Genomic DNA, 16,018 nt, shown 5'->3' on the forward strand with positions numbered 1-16,018 from the left:
ACTGGATTATTTGTATACTTTTATTATGGTTGAGCTTTACTTTTCTCCAGATACATATATACAACTTTGTTCATATCCATGTATCTTCAGCTTGTTATATATTGCATCTCAATATAGACCATTGTATGTACCTTTAAAATTCAATAAAAAGTTTGAACTAAAAAAAAAAAAATCTATACATATTCAGAACTGCTGCTGACCAACATGTTTTTCAAGCAACAATATTAGAGTCAATGAGTGCGTGCAAATTAAGTCATTAGATAAGAAGGGTGCGTCTTAAGAGATTTCACACTTGTAGCAGTATATGTACATACAAAAATGTAGTCGGTTCAACAGATCACTCAAGTATACATTTTAGTAAGTTTTGTTTCCTCTTGCCATATGCGAAGTTGAGGAATGTCTCACGATCTTGCAAGGAAAACAAGGACCACTCCTCAGACAAAATAAAAAATTCAATTTAATATGATGACATCCAGCAGCTATTGGAATTCAGGTGCTTCTTGAGATTTTTCAGTTAAACTTGAGCCAGCTTGTATAACTAAAACAGTAAAACCTTGGATTGCAAGTAACTTGGTTTGCAAGACAAGCAAAACATTTTATCAAATTTTAACTTGATATACAAGCAAGGTCTTACAATACAAGTACATACAGTATACGCACATCACAACCAAGCAATGGTTCTTCTCTCTCTGACACTGCAAGAGTGTAGTGACTGTTCTACACATGCAAAGTCTTGCAATGCCAGTACAAACAGTATACACACGTGACATCACAACTAAGCCGATGGTTCTCTCTCTGATGCTGCAGGACTGTTCTAAATTAGTGAGGTCTTGCAATACAAGTACGTATAGTATTTTGTATTAAAGTTTTTGGGTTGTGAAACGAATCGTCCGAGTTTCCATTATTTCTTATGGGGAAATTTGCTTTGATATACAGTTGTTTTCGATTACAAGCATGCTTCTGGAACGAATTATGCTCGCAAACCAAGGTTTTATTGTAGTTCAAAATATAGGAGGAAGAAATTGCTTAAGGATGTTGCTGTGCCTCTAATTCCGAACTGACTATTGAAGGGACATGTATCAGTATCATGTACCTTGGTAGTTTTCCTTAGGCATATGTTGTTTAAAGCTGTAAATCCAGACTCTGTTTGCCTTCTCTTGCTGAAAATACTACAAGGACATTTATGTTTGAAAAGATATGTTCTTAACTTGTTGTGAAGTGAATTCAATTGTTTTTATAAGCCGTATTTGCAAACAGCTTTAGATTAGAGGCTTTGCTGGCCAAGGCTCTTCTGACCTTTTGGACTCCAGTCCTGAGATATAAAAATGCTGATGTCTTTAAAGTTTCATGTGACCTGTGTCCATATATGGTTGTGTTTACGTCACATGCTGACAACACTGATTCATGTAGAATAATATAAAAGGGATGTAAAGCTCACAATAAAATTGGACATGTTTTGTAAGATGATTTCTGGTCTTTAAGATATGTCCCCAGGTACCTGGCTTCCAAATGACAGAGACAGAGAAAGTATGGGGCAGAAATTGGGACCTAATCCTTTTCAACTATAATGAACACCAATTCCAAGAGAGTGAAATTACTTTGAAGTACGCTCAGAGAAGTGAAACTCTGAAGAGAGAGACAACCCCCCTCTTGGGACAAGAGTTTACCATCCAGTCATTGCATATTTGATAAATCACTCTCCGAGAAATGGTAAACGCTGGTTTATATCTATTTTTCAAAATTTTAAGTTCATAAAACGTTTCTTTTCTTGTTTTGCACCTTTGTTTGAAACATGTGTCACTGGAGCATGTGTTACAATCTCACTTATCTTATGAGGAAAAAGTCCTGTAGGGCCCCAACTGAAATACTGTTTAAGATGTCCGTGAAACTGATTCGCTTGAAAAATCTCTCAATGGCTCCCAACAACCCAAGAGGGGGTGGTTGTCTCTCTCTTCAGAGTTTCACTTCTCTGAGCGTACTTCAAAGTAATTTCACTCTCTTGGAATTGGTGTTCATTATAGTCAGTTTGTTTCTATCATAATTAGACTTTACTGTCGTTCTATAAAAGCATATTATCCCTGTTTTTTGTTAGACACGGAGTGCCTCTAATTCCAGCAGATTTACCATTCTTGCTAAAGCTCTAAGGGCTCCTTTTACGAAGGCGCGTTAGGGCCTTAAAGCGCACTAGCCGCTACCGTCTCTTCTTGAGCAGGCGGTAGTTTTTCGGCTAGCGCACACTAATCCGGTGCGTGCGCTAAAAACGCTAGCGCTCCTTCGTGAAAGAAGCCCTAAGTATCACAGATAGGAAAGAAACTGCATTAGCTATTCATACTGGAAAAATAGGGATGAGAAATAAGATTCCTATATGCCTTACCTTCTCTGATGCTGTTGCAAGTTTCATGCCGCTTGCATCGAACGCCAGCGCAGCGAGGGGACTGTCATGAGCTGGAATCATATTAGCAGCTCTCTGCAAAAAGCAACCACCAATATGGAAAGCTGAGCAACAGAACAGATACCTTATCAGTGCTTAGCAATCTGCAGAAAATATCCAATAAACTGCTGCAATACTCACTACTGATGCAAGAAAGATTTCAAAAGCAGAATTATTGCTTATAAATGGTATTTACTTGTTGAATAAGATTAGCGATTTAGTCGCAAACTTTTGTTCTTCACTCATCATCATTAAAATATGCTATTAGCTCACCTCAAAAAGGAATATATAAGGAGTAAATATATTCCTTCTGAAATTACCAAATGTGATAAAAGAGTAGAAAAACTAGGGAATGGCCACAAAACTTCTTAAAAAGATCTTTTTAAGAAGAGATAACATCAGAAAAAATTAAAAAAAGATTGTGGTTGAAAAAGGTCACTGGACTCGTGCAGGGGTTCTGCAAGCCCTCCATACTGTGCCCAGAGAATGACACAGTGACAAATTTTTTCCCGTCCCTGCAGGAACTCATTTTCCCATCCCTGCCCCATTCCTGCAAGCTCTGTCCTCATCCGCACAAGCCTCAAACACTTAAATTCATAACTAGGACCATTCTAGAGCTGAGATTGTGATGTCATAATGCCTCATTCCACCAATGCCTAAGCTCCGTCCTCATCTGCACAAGCCTCAAACCCTTTCAAATCCTAAGTAGCAACATTCTAGAGCTGAGATTGTGATGTCATAATGCCTCATTCCACCAATGCCTAAGCTCCATCCTCATTTGCACAAGCCTCAAACACTTTAAAATCCTAAGTAGCAACATTCTAGAGCTCAGATTGTGATGTCATAATGCCTCATTCCACCAATGCCTAAGCTCCGTCCTCATCTGCACAAGCCTCAAACCCTTTCAAATCCTAAGTGTTTGAGGCTTGTGCGGATAAGGCAGAGTTAATAGGAATGGGGCAGGGACAAATTTGTCCCCGTGTCATTCTCTAAAAGCATTTAACTCTGAATACGATTTACAGAATAATTTTTCCAGCGCCCAAATTTGGGTACCATTTACTGAATCCAGTCCAGTATGAACTAATGTAGAATCCCTATACAAAGTCTTGTGACCTTTTTCAACCACAATCTTATTTCTAATCCACCTCTCTACATACATAATCTTTGATTGTTACTGAGAAAAGTTTGGGGCCATACCATAGTTTTTCTGCTCCTTTTATTGCAATTAGTCAACCTTTAACATTTTTGAATTATGCTTTAGTCAGAGCATTGATGAAAAGTGGAGTTTTCATGTTCTATTTTTCTATGTACTTTATATGTTAAATATTTTGTTTTGAGATTTAGGAGTACTTTACTAAACTGCATTACTATTACCTGTATTAAAAGGCAGCCACAGCAGTAAAATCCCAGCATTAACTGCCAAATAGAGGAGTAGTTGAGATTGTGGAACAGGAAGGTAGATAAATGACTGGACTATTACCATGTGTAGCTGTCAGGATTGCCAATAGCATAGCTGCACTTACCACAACCTCGAGAAGTGGTGGCAAGTACAAGTTGCCCTACCAGTAGTCCAGCATATAGTGCGACAATGAAAGCCCCTCCCCCTCAACATCTCGCCCTTTCTAATTCCCTCCTGACACTTACATAGCATCTGATCTCCTCCCAACACCATCTCACAGCATCATCACACCCCTCACACCCCGAGGGGGTCCCCGAAAGCCCAATCCCTGTGCACAAAACCCCACCCCTTCCAAAAATCTCATCCCCTGAGCAAAAACTACGAATCTCCCTCCCCCAAGTCTGACTCGTTCCCACCCTCAATCCTCACCATTCGTCATACAATAACCACCCTTCAGCCAGGATCCAAAATGGCCACCATGACCCCTAGCTGCAGTACTGCGAGACTAGCACTAAGGATCAGAGTGACCTTTTGGATCCCAGCCGGGAGCAAGCGAGGGGTGTGGGGGGGAACTGCTCCTGTTCAGATAGCAAAAGGTAGGGTTGCCAGATTTTACGATTCTAAAATTCGGATACCCTAGACCCATCCCAGCTCTGCTCCCCCCCCCCCCACCTGCTATGGTCGGGCAGAAGGCATCCTCCTGCCCAACACGATTGAGAGGAGGCTTTTCAAAACCCGGACAAAGTGCCGGGTTTTGAAAAGCTATCCAGGGAAATCCAGACATCTGGTAACCCTAACTAAAGGCAACCACTGGTAGGTTACAGGTAGAGGGTTGGGAGGAGAGGGAGGGACTCAGAACCTATTGGGTATTTTTCAAAGCAGCTACAGCACCACAAAATACCCACTTAAAGCTCAACTGGGAGCCAGTGAAAACTGGACCAGGAGCAGGTCAAACCAGTCAAACCAAGAACTGCACAGCATAGCATTCACCATCTGCTGGAGATAGAAAAATATTCTGAAAACTAGTGGTTTGTGGCTCTCCAGAACTGCAGTTTGAAACTAGGGCCTCATTCAATTTCTATCTAGAGATACCAATCCAGGAGTCTGTGCTTAGGTAAGAAAACAAAAATTCATCGCTAATATCAACCACCCCCTGGAACGTCTTTTTCTTGTAAAATAAGTTCATTTTGAACCAATGTACTAACCCACTGTATTTAACCACTTCTAAGGAAAGAAATGTACAGCCTTATGGGAGCCAGTAGCTTACACAGAAGCCCTCACCAGATTGATGGTGTCAAAAACCTGGACCTCGCCAATAGTCGCACTCCCAGGGTAGGCCAAATAACAATTATCACCGTTTATGGACAGTGCACACAGACCTGTATGGAATAAATATAAACAGCAAAGATGGATAGGGATTCTGACTTCTAGGAACAACTTAATGCTCATTTACCGTATTTTCACGCATATAACGCGCGCGTTATACACGATTTTACAAACCGAGTATAACCATGCGCGTTATATTCGTGAGTGTGTTGTACAAATGTTTTTTTTACATAGTCCCCCCCCCCACGTCCGATTCAACCCGCAGGACCGCTCGCACCCCCACCCCAAGGGACCGCTCGCACTCGCACCTGCACCCCCCACCCCGAAGGACCGCTCGCACCCCCACAGCCTCCCCCCCATCATGGAGAAGCTGCCTACTGTTGTCCTGCTGCTTCCTCTACCGGCGGTCCCGCCCTTTCTCTGACGTCACAGAAAGGGCGGGACCGCTGGAAGAGGAAGCAGCGCAGACGCAGGGCTCAGAGAAGGGGCAGGACTGCCGGCAGAGGAAGCAGCAGGACAACGGTAGGCAGCTTCTCCATGATGGGGGGGGAGGAGGCTGTGGGGGTGCAAGCGGTCCTTCGGGGTGGAGGTGCGGGTGCGAGCGGTCCTTCGGGGTGGGGGTGCGAGCGGTCCTGCGGGGGGGGGGGGTGAATCAGACGTCGGGGGGGCATCAGGCTTTCAGGGTGGGGACAGGACTTCAAGGGGGGACAGGACTTCAAGGGGGAGAGGAGAGTTGGGGCGGGCGAAAGGAGAGTCGGGCGGCCAGAGGAGAGTCGGGGCGGGCGAAAGGAGAGTCGGGGCGGCATGTGCGGTATACGCGCTATATAAAAATTTCTTTACATAAATCACAGTTTCCCGCGCGCTATACCCGTGTGCGCGTTTTACACGGGTGCACGGTATATGAGTGAAAATACGGTAATCAACTGGTATTCAACCATCTTTTATTTAGGCTGCATTCATGTACCTCAGAAAAGGCAACAGTAATTAACCACATAAATTACACTAGACTTTACAATCCCGACTGATAAGGGATATATATTTTTATATCCTGGCAATAATACCTCATGGACTTAAGCATTTTGCTTTCTCTCATTCTGCAAACCTAATGTCTATTTACAAATTAGAGAAAGCAACACGAGCACAAATAAAAGACTAGAACACTGCTTTTACAAACAGGCATTCTACATGGAAACAGCAGCAACAAAAAAAATTATTATACGTGAAGGGCAACAAGAGAGGGGAATTAAGACGTCCAGGTCAGGATGTGGAAAATTCCCATTCTATTTTGTAAAATACATGCAAGGGCATGTAGGACTACACGTCAATATTTCATTACATTCAGCATATGCAGCGATATTTTTAAAAAGATTCACAGGGGAAGAAAAACTGCCTCCTCCTTTCTTCCAAATGTGTGGAGCAGCTTTTTAGAACTGCTGCTCCGAACAGCATTCATCCCCCTCACTCTGCCACCTCCTCTCTAATATCAACAACTCTTCTGATCCTACCCACACAGACATCAAAGACCTGACTATTGGGCCTCCTGCCATGATAAGCCGCACACCTTCCAGTCCCACCCTAGGCTCTTACCAGGAGTCCACGGTGTCCAGTAGGAACAGGAGTGATCCCCAGTCTTGTAATACCACCATTAGCGGTCAAGCTACCAAAATAAAATGTTGTGACCCCTCCCTCAACTGAAGAATCCTTTCTAATCTACTCTGCCTATTTGGAAGCTTGATTCTTACCAGCAGTACTGCAAAACAACCAGCACGGCACAAAGGCAACATTTTGAACCCGAGATGCCGACATAGAAGCCGATGTAGCTTTGAATGAATGCCTGTGAGGAGTTGGCCACAAGGGCACAGCGAGATCTGGAGGAAGTGCTATCTGAACTGATTGACAAAATTGAGGATCTTGAGAATTGGGCCCACTGAAACAATTTACACATTTGGGGAGTCCCAGACTTAAGTGAATACAAAGATGCGAAGGAGGTGATGGCTAACTTAGCCAGATGGTTGCTACAGGACAATAATTTGGACCTGAGCATCGAGAGGTAACACAGAGCCCTGAGTCCTAAGACATCTGAACGGCCCCGTGATAGTGTGGTCTGCCTTCAAAGCTTTGCGCTCAAAGAACGAGTCCTTCGCAAAGCTCAAGAATTGGGATCCCTTCAATGGAATGGGCATCATGTGGAATTCTACCAGGACCTTGCGTCTAGTACGCTGCAGAAAAAAAAGAATGTTTCGAGGTGACGCGGGCGTTGACACGAGCCAATATACAGTACTACTGGACATTCCCATTTGGGTTGCTGATCACTTTGAATGGGGTCCCTAAGTGAGTCACCACAGTTGGAGAAGCCCGATACCTGCTTGCTAAGGAAAGGATTGAGGTCCCTGCTGATTCTGCCCTTGGTGGGGCTTAGTAGTCTATTCAACAACGCTTGTCCGGCTTCAGATGGTAGCATGTGGAGTATAGATAGGGATTACCTGCGCAGAGGGTGGCTTTTCAGTTCTAAGGTTCTTTTATTTATTGATCTTATAATATAATAATGAAAATTGTCAGGTTTACTACTACTGATTTCTTCAACCCCCACAACTTAATTCTAGTGCTGCCCGATTCACATCGGTGTACCGATTCGTTTTCTTAAAAAAATTGGGCACGCTAATTCAGTGGCCAACCCTGCGCCTCACATACTTTCAGGCCTCCTAAAGCAGGAGTGGCAGCGCTCTGGCAGCAAAAAGCTTGTCCTAAGCGCTGCCTCTTGCTGGTTGTCCACTGTCGCTACTGCTGCTGCTTTAGGAGGCCTGATGTCAGAGCTCACAGTTGGGGGGGGGGAGGTCGTCAGGAAGTGCTGCATAGGCGCCAGCGCTGTAGGTACCCTCAGCTCCGTAGCTTCAGGGGCGCCCTCGAAGGCCAACATGTTTTCTCCTTCTCTCCACTGTCATCCAGCTTCCCACTAGCCGCCCAGTCTCACCTTAAAAACTAATTACATCCTACAAAGGATCGCCAGTGCTGTAGCGATTCTAGCAGGTTCCGTCTGCCGCGATCCATCCCAGACCAAAACTTGCTGTGATGTCAGAGAAGAGGGAAACATGATTTAGATTTAGAATTAAAAAAGATTTCTTTTATAGTCCCCAATCTTCTGTTTTTTTCCCTTAAGTGTTCTCTTTTTACTATCCTTGTAGTTCCAATCCCTTCTCCCCTTTAGTTCCTGTTCGTTCTTGTCCTTAAATTGTCTTTGCCCTCAGTTTGCTTTTGATAATATTGCATTTTAATTGTTATGGCATTTTTGTACACCGCCTAGAAGGTTTGAGTGGGCGGTATAATAAATTTTAAATAAACTTGAATGATGGCATTCAGGGGGCCCCCTGGTGTAGCTATTAGAAGTACGCGAAGGAAGGGAGGGAGGGGGTCAAGAGAGAGGGGCATATGCTGGACTGAGGATGGGGGAGAAAGGGAAGAAATAATGGATCTGAAAATAGAGGAGAGGGAGAGAGATGGTGGACAATGGGATGGAGGGAAGGAGGGAAAAGAAAGGGAGAGAAGTTGGACCCAAGGGGTGGTGTGGAGGGAGGGGGATAGAGATACTGGATAGGAGGGTAGTTAGGAAGAGAAAGGGAGATGGTCAACCCTAGGGTGGTGAGGAAGGAGGAAGAGATGCTGGATAAAAGGGTAGTTGAGAAAAGGAGAGATGGTGGATCCATTGCTGCAGCCACTCTTTCATTCTTCGGGCCGCCGGCAGCATGAGTGAAGTAAACATGCTGTCTTCCACAGCTGGAAACTTTCCCTCTGCTACCGCTTCCTGGTCCCACTTAGGCACGAAGCAGTAGCAGAAGGGAAGCTTCACTCACAATGCCTGTGGCCCAAAGTGCGCAAGTGTATTGTCTTATCGGATCTCATGGAGGAGAGGAACGCGGGGGGGGGGGGGGGGGGAATGGAGGATCACCAGGGAGAGGAGGCATTACAGAAATGCTGGACTGCGGGGATGGAGATGAAAAAAAGGAAAGATGCCAGACCTCCAGGGAAAGGAAGGGAAACAGAAGGGAAGGAGACAGTTGGAAGATGGATGGTGAGCACGGAGAAAGAAGAAACCGTCAAATGGACAGGAGACATGTTCTTATGAGACCCTGGCAACCGAGTTATAAGAAGACAAAAAGAAACCAGAGACTGGGACCAATATGATTTGAATAATGACCAGACAACAAAAGGTAGAAAAAAATAATTTTATTTTCTGTTTTGCGATTACAATATGTCAGATTTCAAATGTGTATCCTGCCAGAGATGGTGTTAGAAAGTGAACGTGAGCTAGGACCTAACACAGAGAGGAAAAATATTTTTTGTTTGTTTATTCCACAGTGCCAGCGTGGGTAGGAGAGGGCAAAGGGGATGGTGTGGGTGAAGAGGCTACAAAATAAAACCGTCATTGGGCAGGAAAATCAAATCGAAAAAGTTTTCTCTGAATCGGGCAGCACTACTGAATTCCCCTGCAGCAAAATAATAGGAAATCTCCAATGATTTAGTGCTTTCTTTTGGTTATACTTTTCATTTTTTGGAAGGATGGCAGCAGCAGGCAGAATGAAGGGGGGAGAACCTTTGTGTATGACTCAAATACAGCTATTACCTCTCTAGATCAACTGGAAACCAGCTATCTTACTGGACCAAGAGCGCTTCAGACCAAACCAGATGCTATGGAGTATACTACATCTACCTGCTAGAGATACAAAAATCCTGAATTGTAAGACCTGCATAAAGGGCTTATACAGCAAACCACAATTATGCATTCTCTCTACTTCATCTGCTGGTCAATGGTCAACATACCTGCTTTTCTGGAATAATCTAAGGATGCCAAGGAAAGAATCATTTAAATACGTGGCATTAATGCATAGGAGGCTGACCTTTTTCAGTTGAAAGGAAGCTCTGGAACAAGGAGCATAGGATAAAAGTGAAAGGGGATAGATTCAGGAGTAAGCTAAAGAAATACTTCTTTATGGAAAGGGTGGAAGATGCACAGAGCACAGATGATGAAGAGTGTATCTGAATTCAAGAAATCCCGGGGCAGGCAAAGAGGATCCCTAAGAGTAGAAAGGGATTGTCAAAGTTAGTAGCTTGTATAAATAGCAAGACCATATGGCCTACTCCGCCTATATCATTTTTAATTTAGTGAAAACAGGCTTGCCAAAAAGGTTTGCAGGACATTTCTTAAAAACACAAAAAACAACTAACTGCAGTAATCTTTTTTGCCAGTTGCCCTGTAGCTAATTTTTAAACCAAAGCTTGCTGCAGAGCTAATTCACATTCTTAGCAAGCCTTCTTGTGAAGCAATCACTCAGCTGTAATAACTCACATGGATTAGAACTTCAGCTTTTCTTTTTTTATAAAAAATGTAAATGCCAATTTCCCATTTTCATTCTGCTTCTTTCTGGAGAATCTGCATATTCATTCACATTTAGTTTACATGTGTCCATGCGCATACAGGTAATCATATTAGTAAGAAAGAATGTAGTTTCTGTAGATTTACTAAATCAATCAGGCTGAGCATTGCACAAAAACGAGCCAGTCTGTTTTAGGAAGAAGCTCACCTGTGGGGTTTGGGGGAGTTTCCCTTATGGTATGTAGTACCTTCATATCCCGTATATTGTGTATATAAAGAGATTCTTCTAGGCATACTATCAATCTCTGCAGAACAAAAAGGGAGAGAGAAAATATATTAATCAAAATCTGCTCAATAAAGAAAATAAACACACCAACAATATAATCATTGCTGAATCAAAGTATACAGCAATGGCTCAGGATGTCACATGACTGAATGGCCAAAATAAAAAAAATGAATATTTTCTATTTCTTGTAGTCTGGAGGCTCAAATATATAGGCTCTGTCTGAAAAATAAATCAAGTTTTGTTGTTCTTCCACAGTCACAAAATATTGAGGCTCAGGAATAATCTAAGGAAATACTTTTTTACAGAAAGGGTGGTAGATGCATGGAATAGTCTCCCAGTAGAGGAGGTAGAGACAAAGACTATGTCTGAATTCAAAAAAGCGGGGTCAGGCACATGGAATCTCTCATGGAGAAGGAGATAGGGGATGCTGCCAAAAGGCAGACTGGATGGGCCATTTGGCTTTTATCTGCTGTCATGTCTCTATGTTACCAGACAACATTAATTACTCTCCGTAAAAGTGCCACTTACTGGTTTTATTCAGCATTTACAGCAGTTCTATTTGTATATGCCACTGAAATCATTACTGATCACATTGGTACTGTCCAGATAGCACCTACGTGCAGTGTGGGTGAAGCCTGGGTACTTCTGGGAATTATCCAGGTAATGACAATACTCCATCTGCTAACCTGATAAGCTAGAAAGCTGTTTTGCTGTGCTAAGTTACTCAGATAGTGGAGAGAATATCACAGCTATCTGGATACACCAGTGGTCTATACCACTGTAGGATCTTTTCCAGATAAGCCCCGCCACTAATGGAAAAAGTGGACGCGCCGAAAGTTAAGCCCCGCCACCTTTTGCCAGCGCATGCAACCTTAACCAGTGAAGTTCTCAGCACAACGGCCCCACAACGCGGCGCGATGTGTATAAAGTAAAGTGGGGGGGTTCCCCCCCCGTCGGAGCACCCAAAAAAGTTTATAAAAAAGAGGATATGAAACTTAACATTATCAAAAAATAGGATAAACTGTCGACCATTTTTTTAAGGGCTCCAACGGGGGGGGGGGCGTGGGGGGAACCCCCCCACTTTACTCTCTACAGATCGCGCCTCTTTTTTATAATTTTTTTTGGGTGGTGGGGGTTAACTTTTTGGCGGGGCTTATCTGGAAAAGATCCCCACAATATATCTGGATCTATTTTTAACCACAATTACCGTATTTTCACGCAAATAACGCGCACCCGTATAAAACGCGCACACGGGTATAGCGCGCAGAAATCACGATGATATGTACAAAAACTTTGGTATACCGCGCTCACGGGTATACCGCGCATGCTGCCCGACGCTCCTTTCGCCCGCCCTGACTTTCCGACTCTCCGTTCACCCCCCCTGACTTCCGTGCACTGTCCCCCCTTGAAGGTCTGTCCCCATCCTGAAAGCCTGATGCCCCCCCCCCCGACGTCCGATACATCCCTCCCCCCGAAGGACCGCCGACTCCCCAACAATATCGGACCAGGAGGGAGCCCAAATCCTCCTGGCCACGGCGACCCCCTAACCCCACCCCGCACTACATTACGGGCAGGAGGGATCCCAGGCCCTCCTGCCCTCGATGCAAACCCCCCTCCCCCCAACGACTGCCCCCCCCAAGAACCTCCGACCGCCCCCCCAGCCGACCCGCGACCCCCCCTGGCGACCCCCACGACCCCCCCACCCCCCTTCCCCGTACCTTTGGTAGTTGGACCAGAAGGGAGCCCAAACCCTCCTGGCCACGGCGACCCCCTAACCCCACCCCGCACTACATTACGGGCAGGAGGGATCCCAGGCCCTCCTGCCCTCGACGCAAACCCCCCTCCCCCCCAACGACCGCCCCCCCCAAGAACCTCCGACCGCTCCCCCAGCCGACCCGCGACCCCCCTGGCGACCCCCATGACCCCCCCACCCCCCTTCCCCGTACCTTTGGTAGTTGGCCGGACAGACGGGAGCCAAACCCGCCTGTCCGGCAGACAGCCAACGAAGGAATGAGGCCGGATTGGCCCATCCATCCTAAAGCTCCGCCTACTGGTGGGGCCTAAGGCGCGTGGGCCAATCAGAATAGGCCCTGGAGCCTTAGGTCCCACCTGGGGGCGCGGCCTGAGGCACATGGTCGGGTTGGGCCCATGTGCCTCAGGCCGCGCCCCCAGGTGGGACCTAAGGCTCCAGGGCCTATTCTGATTGGCCCACGCGCCTTAGGCCCCACCAGTAGGCGGAGCTTTAGGATGGATGGGCCAATCCGGCCTCATTCCTTCGTTGGCTGCCTGCCGGACAGGCGGGTTTGGCTCCCGTCTGTCCGGCCAACTACCAAAGGTACGGGGAAGGGGGGGTGGGGGGGTCGTGGGGGTCGCCAGGGGGATCGCGGGTCGGCTGGGGGGCGGTCGGAGGTTCTTGGGGGGGGGCGGTCGTTGGGGGGGGGGGGGGTTTGCGTCGAGGGCAGGAGGGCCTGGGATCCCTCCTGCCCGTAATGTAGTGCGGGGTGGGGTTAGGGGGTCGCCGTGGCCAGGAGGGTTTGGGCTCCCTTCTGGCCCGATATTGTCGGGAAGTCGGCGGTCCTTCGGGGTGGGGGTGCGAGTGGTCCTGCCGGGGGGGGGGGGATGTATCGGACGTCGGGGAGTCGGCCGGGCAAGAGGGCTTGGGCTCCCTCTTGCTCCGATCGTGGATGCGGGTGCGGGTGGGAGCGCGTGCGAGCGGTCGTTCGGGGTGGGGGTGCGAGTGGTCCTGCCGGGGGGGGGGGGATGTATCAGACGTCGGGGAGTCGGCCGGGCAAGAGGGCTTGGGCTCCCTCTTGCTCCGATCGTGGATGCGGGTGCGGGTGGGAGCGCGTGCGAGCGGTCGTTCGGGGTGGGGGTGCGAGTGGTCCTGCCGGGGGGGGGGGGGATGTATCGGACGTCGGGGAGTCGGCCGGGCAAGAGGGCTTGGGCTCCCTCTTGCTCCGATCGTGGATGCGGGTGCGGGTGGGAGCGCGTGCGAGCGGTCGTTCGGGGTGGTGGTGCGAGCGGTCCTGCTGGGGGGGGGGTGAATCGGGCGTCGGGCGGGGTGGGAACTATGTTTTAAAACTTTTGTATACCGCGCTCACGCATATAACGCGCGAGGGGTATGCGCGGTAGGTAAAAACGCGTATAACGCGCGCGTTATATGCATGAAAATACGGTAGTATTTGGCTGTGGCTAAACATTGACCTGATGGTTCTGTACAGAGCTTAATCAACAGGCATTGAAGTGCCCTACAACTCAGTTCAACATGCTGCTGATCTAAATAGTGGATGCACAATTCTTCCTTTATAGTTATCTATGAGCTTGACTACATGATCATCAAATTAGTCTTTGGTATTACTTTTAAGAGCTAGGATCTGCTCAGAAAGCAAATATATTTTTTAAATTAAAAATGTTCAAGAATACAAACATACAGTGAATGCATGGTGTTTGTTCAATGCACCTACTTCCTCATACTATCAACTAACAAAAATATATCCACCCCCCACCAAGAATCCCAGAATCCCCCAAGCAAATACATTTCTATAACATTTTAGGATATAGACTCTGGGAGGATCCAATACATACCTTGACGCAAAATATAGGCTTACGGGAAGGGATGGGGATGGGAGAGTTTCTATTTAATAATAATTGTTTTGATATTAGGTGTATTACATAATAGTCAAGATATTATAGAATATAAATATGTAATGAAATGTTATATTTAATGTGTTATATGAGAGTTAATCAAGTGTGTATTTATAAGTTCATATGATTTTATCTAATACACTTGTTGTAATATGCAAAAATGAATAAAGAATTTAAACGAGGATATAGATTGTTGATTTAAAGCAAGCAAGCTCGTGAAAATCTGAATGTGTACAGTTATTGGGGGCCTGAATCAACAATTCTGGATGTAGCCACAACTCACCTGCCTGTTGAGTTTGACAGCTAAGATTGTGTTGGAATAGCTGTAATTGCAGATCTCAGTCCCCTTCTTAAAGTGACAAACTTTCAGCTTTCGGGGGGCTTTGAGGCTAACAATGGCCACCAAACTACTAGAGAACAGTCTCTCAACAATACATACATCTTCAGTGTCAGCTAAGAGGAAATAAAGAGAAACATGAAATTCTGTATTAGTGTGTATATGTATGCTAGCCAACAACCCTGCTTCAGTCCTTGGTATGTACGTTTCTAACATGGGGTTCTAGAAAATGCCACACTGTACCTACAGCACATTAAATTAAGTTCTGAGACAGAGTTCCAATTTTCAATCTTGCCTTGAAATAGATTCCAGGCATAGAGCAGAAGAAATGCACAGACCAACTGATTTACAATGCACTTGTGCTGCCAGGTTCTAGAACAGTGATCTCAAACTCAAACCCTTTGCAGGGCCACATTTTGGATTTGTAGGCACTTGGAGGGCCTCAGAAAAAATAGTTCATGTCTTATTAAAGAAATAACAATTTTGCATGAGGTAAAACTCTCTTTATAGTTTATAAATCTTTCATTTTGGCTAAGTCTTAATAATAATATTATAATTTATAGCTAAAGAGACATATGATCAAGAAACTGTTTATTTACTTTTGTGATTATGATACACATACCGAGGGCCTCAAAATAGTACCTGGCGGGCCGCATGTGGCCCCCGAGCTTGAGACCACTGTTCTAAAAGGAATCACTTTCTCTGTCTCTCAGAGAACAGTCAATGCAACGGCTGGGATACAGGGGAGGGGAAAAGGCACACGGCGCTGTAGCCCAATTGGGGATGAAATCAAATGCAGTCTGAAAGGAGCAGGAAAACGCAAACACAAAAGATACAAAATTAAATAGTCTAACTTTTCTAGATGAAAAGGAAAAGCAAAAATACAAATCTAAAGCACTAAAAAGCATTTAAATTTGAGTTTTGTAGCTTAAAAATTGTTCTAACGGTACAGAAAAGAAAAGGATTGGAGAATGTACAGTTGTGATATATGGCGTCAAACAGCTAAAAATGTGCATAAAATATTTTTCATCAATTTGGATAAAGCTTTATCTCATTAACAAAAAGCACAATAGGCTTAAAAATTTGTGGAGCATCCACTGGGTTGTAGTTGCTTCCATTTCTTGAATTCTTAATCCTGGTATGCTTTTATATTTGGAGTCATGACTAGTAAAACATATACCGTATTTTTCCGCTCCATAAAACGCACCTGACCATAAGACGCACCC

At 45.4% G+C, this 16,018-nt stretch overlaps 1 protein-coding gene across 2 annotated transcripts in view; it reads right to left on the bottom strand.

The window, feature by feature from the left end:
* Window positions 1–16,018, bottom strand: part of WIPI2 (WD repeat domain, phosphoinositide interacting 2) — a 58,631-nt gene that overhangs the window by 23,842 nt on the left and 18,771 nt on the right. For both annotated transcript variants that reach the window (XM_033914502.1, XM_033914501.1), the window contains exons 3-6: window positions 14,739–14,908; window positions 10,733–10,829; window positions 5,112–5,209; window positions 2,375–2,467 (exon numbers count right to left, since the gene is read on the bottom strand). In XM_033914502.1, the coding sequence (XP_033770393.1) occupies window positions 2,375–2,467; window positions 5,112–5,209; window positions 10,733–10,829; window positions 14,739–14,908 (458 nt within the window). The remainder of the gene's footprint in view (window positions 1–2,374; window positions 2,468–5,111; window positions 5,210–10,732; window positions 10,830–14,738; window positions 14,909–16,018) is intronic.

The sequence above is a fragment of the Geotrypetes seraphini genome, chromosome 11 (assembly GCF_902459505.1).
Source record: "Geotrypetes seraphini chromosome 11, aGeoSer1.1, whole genome shotgun sequence".
In the NCBI taxonomy this organism is placed as follows: Eukaryota; Metazoa; Chordata; class Amphibia; order Gymnophiona; family Dermophiidae; genus Geotrypetes; species Geotrypetes seraphini.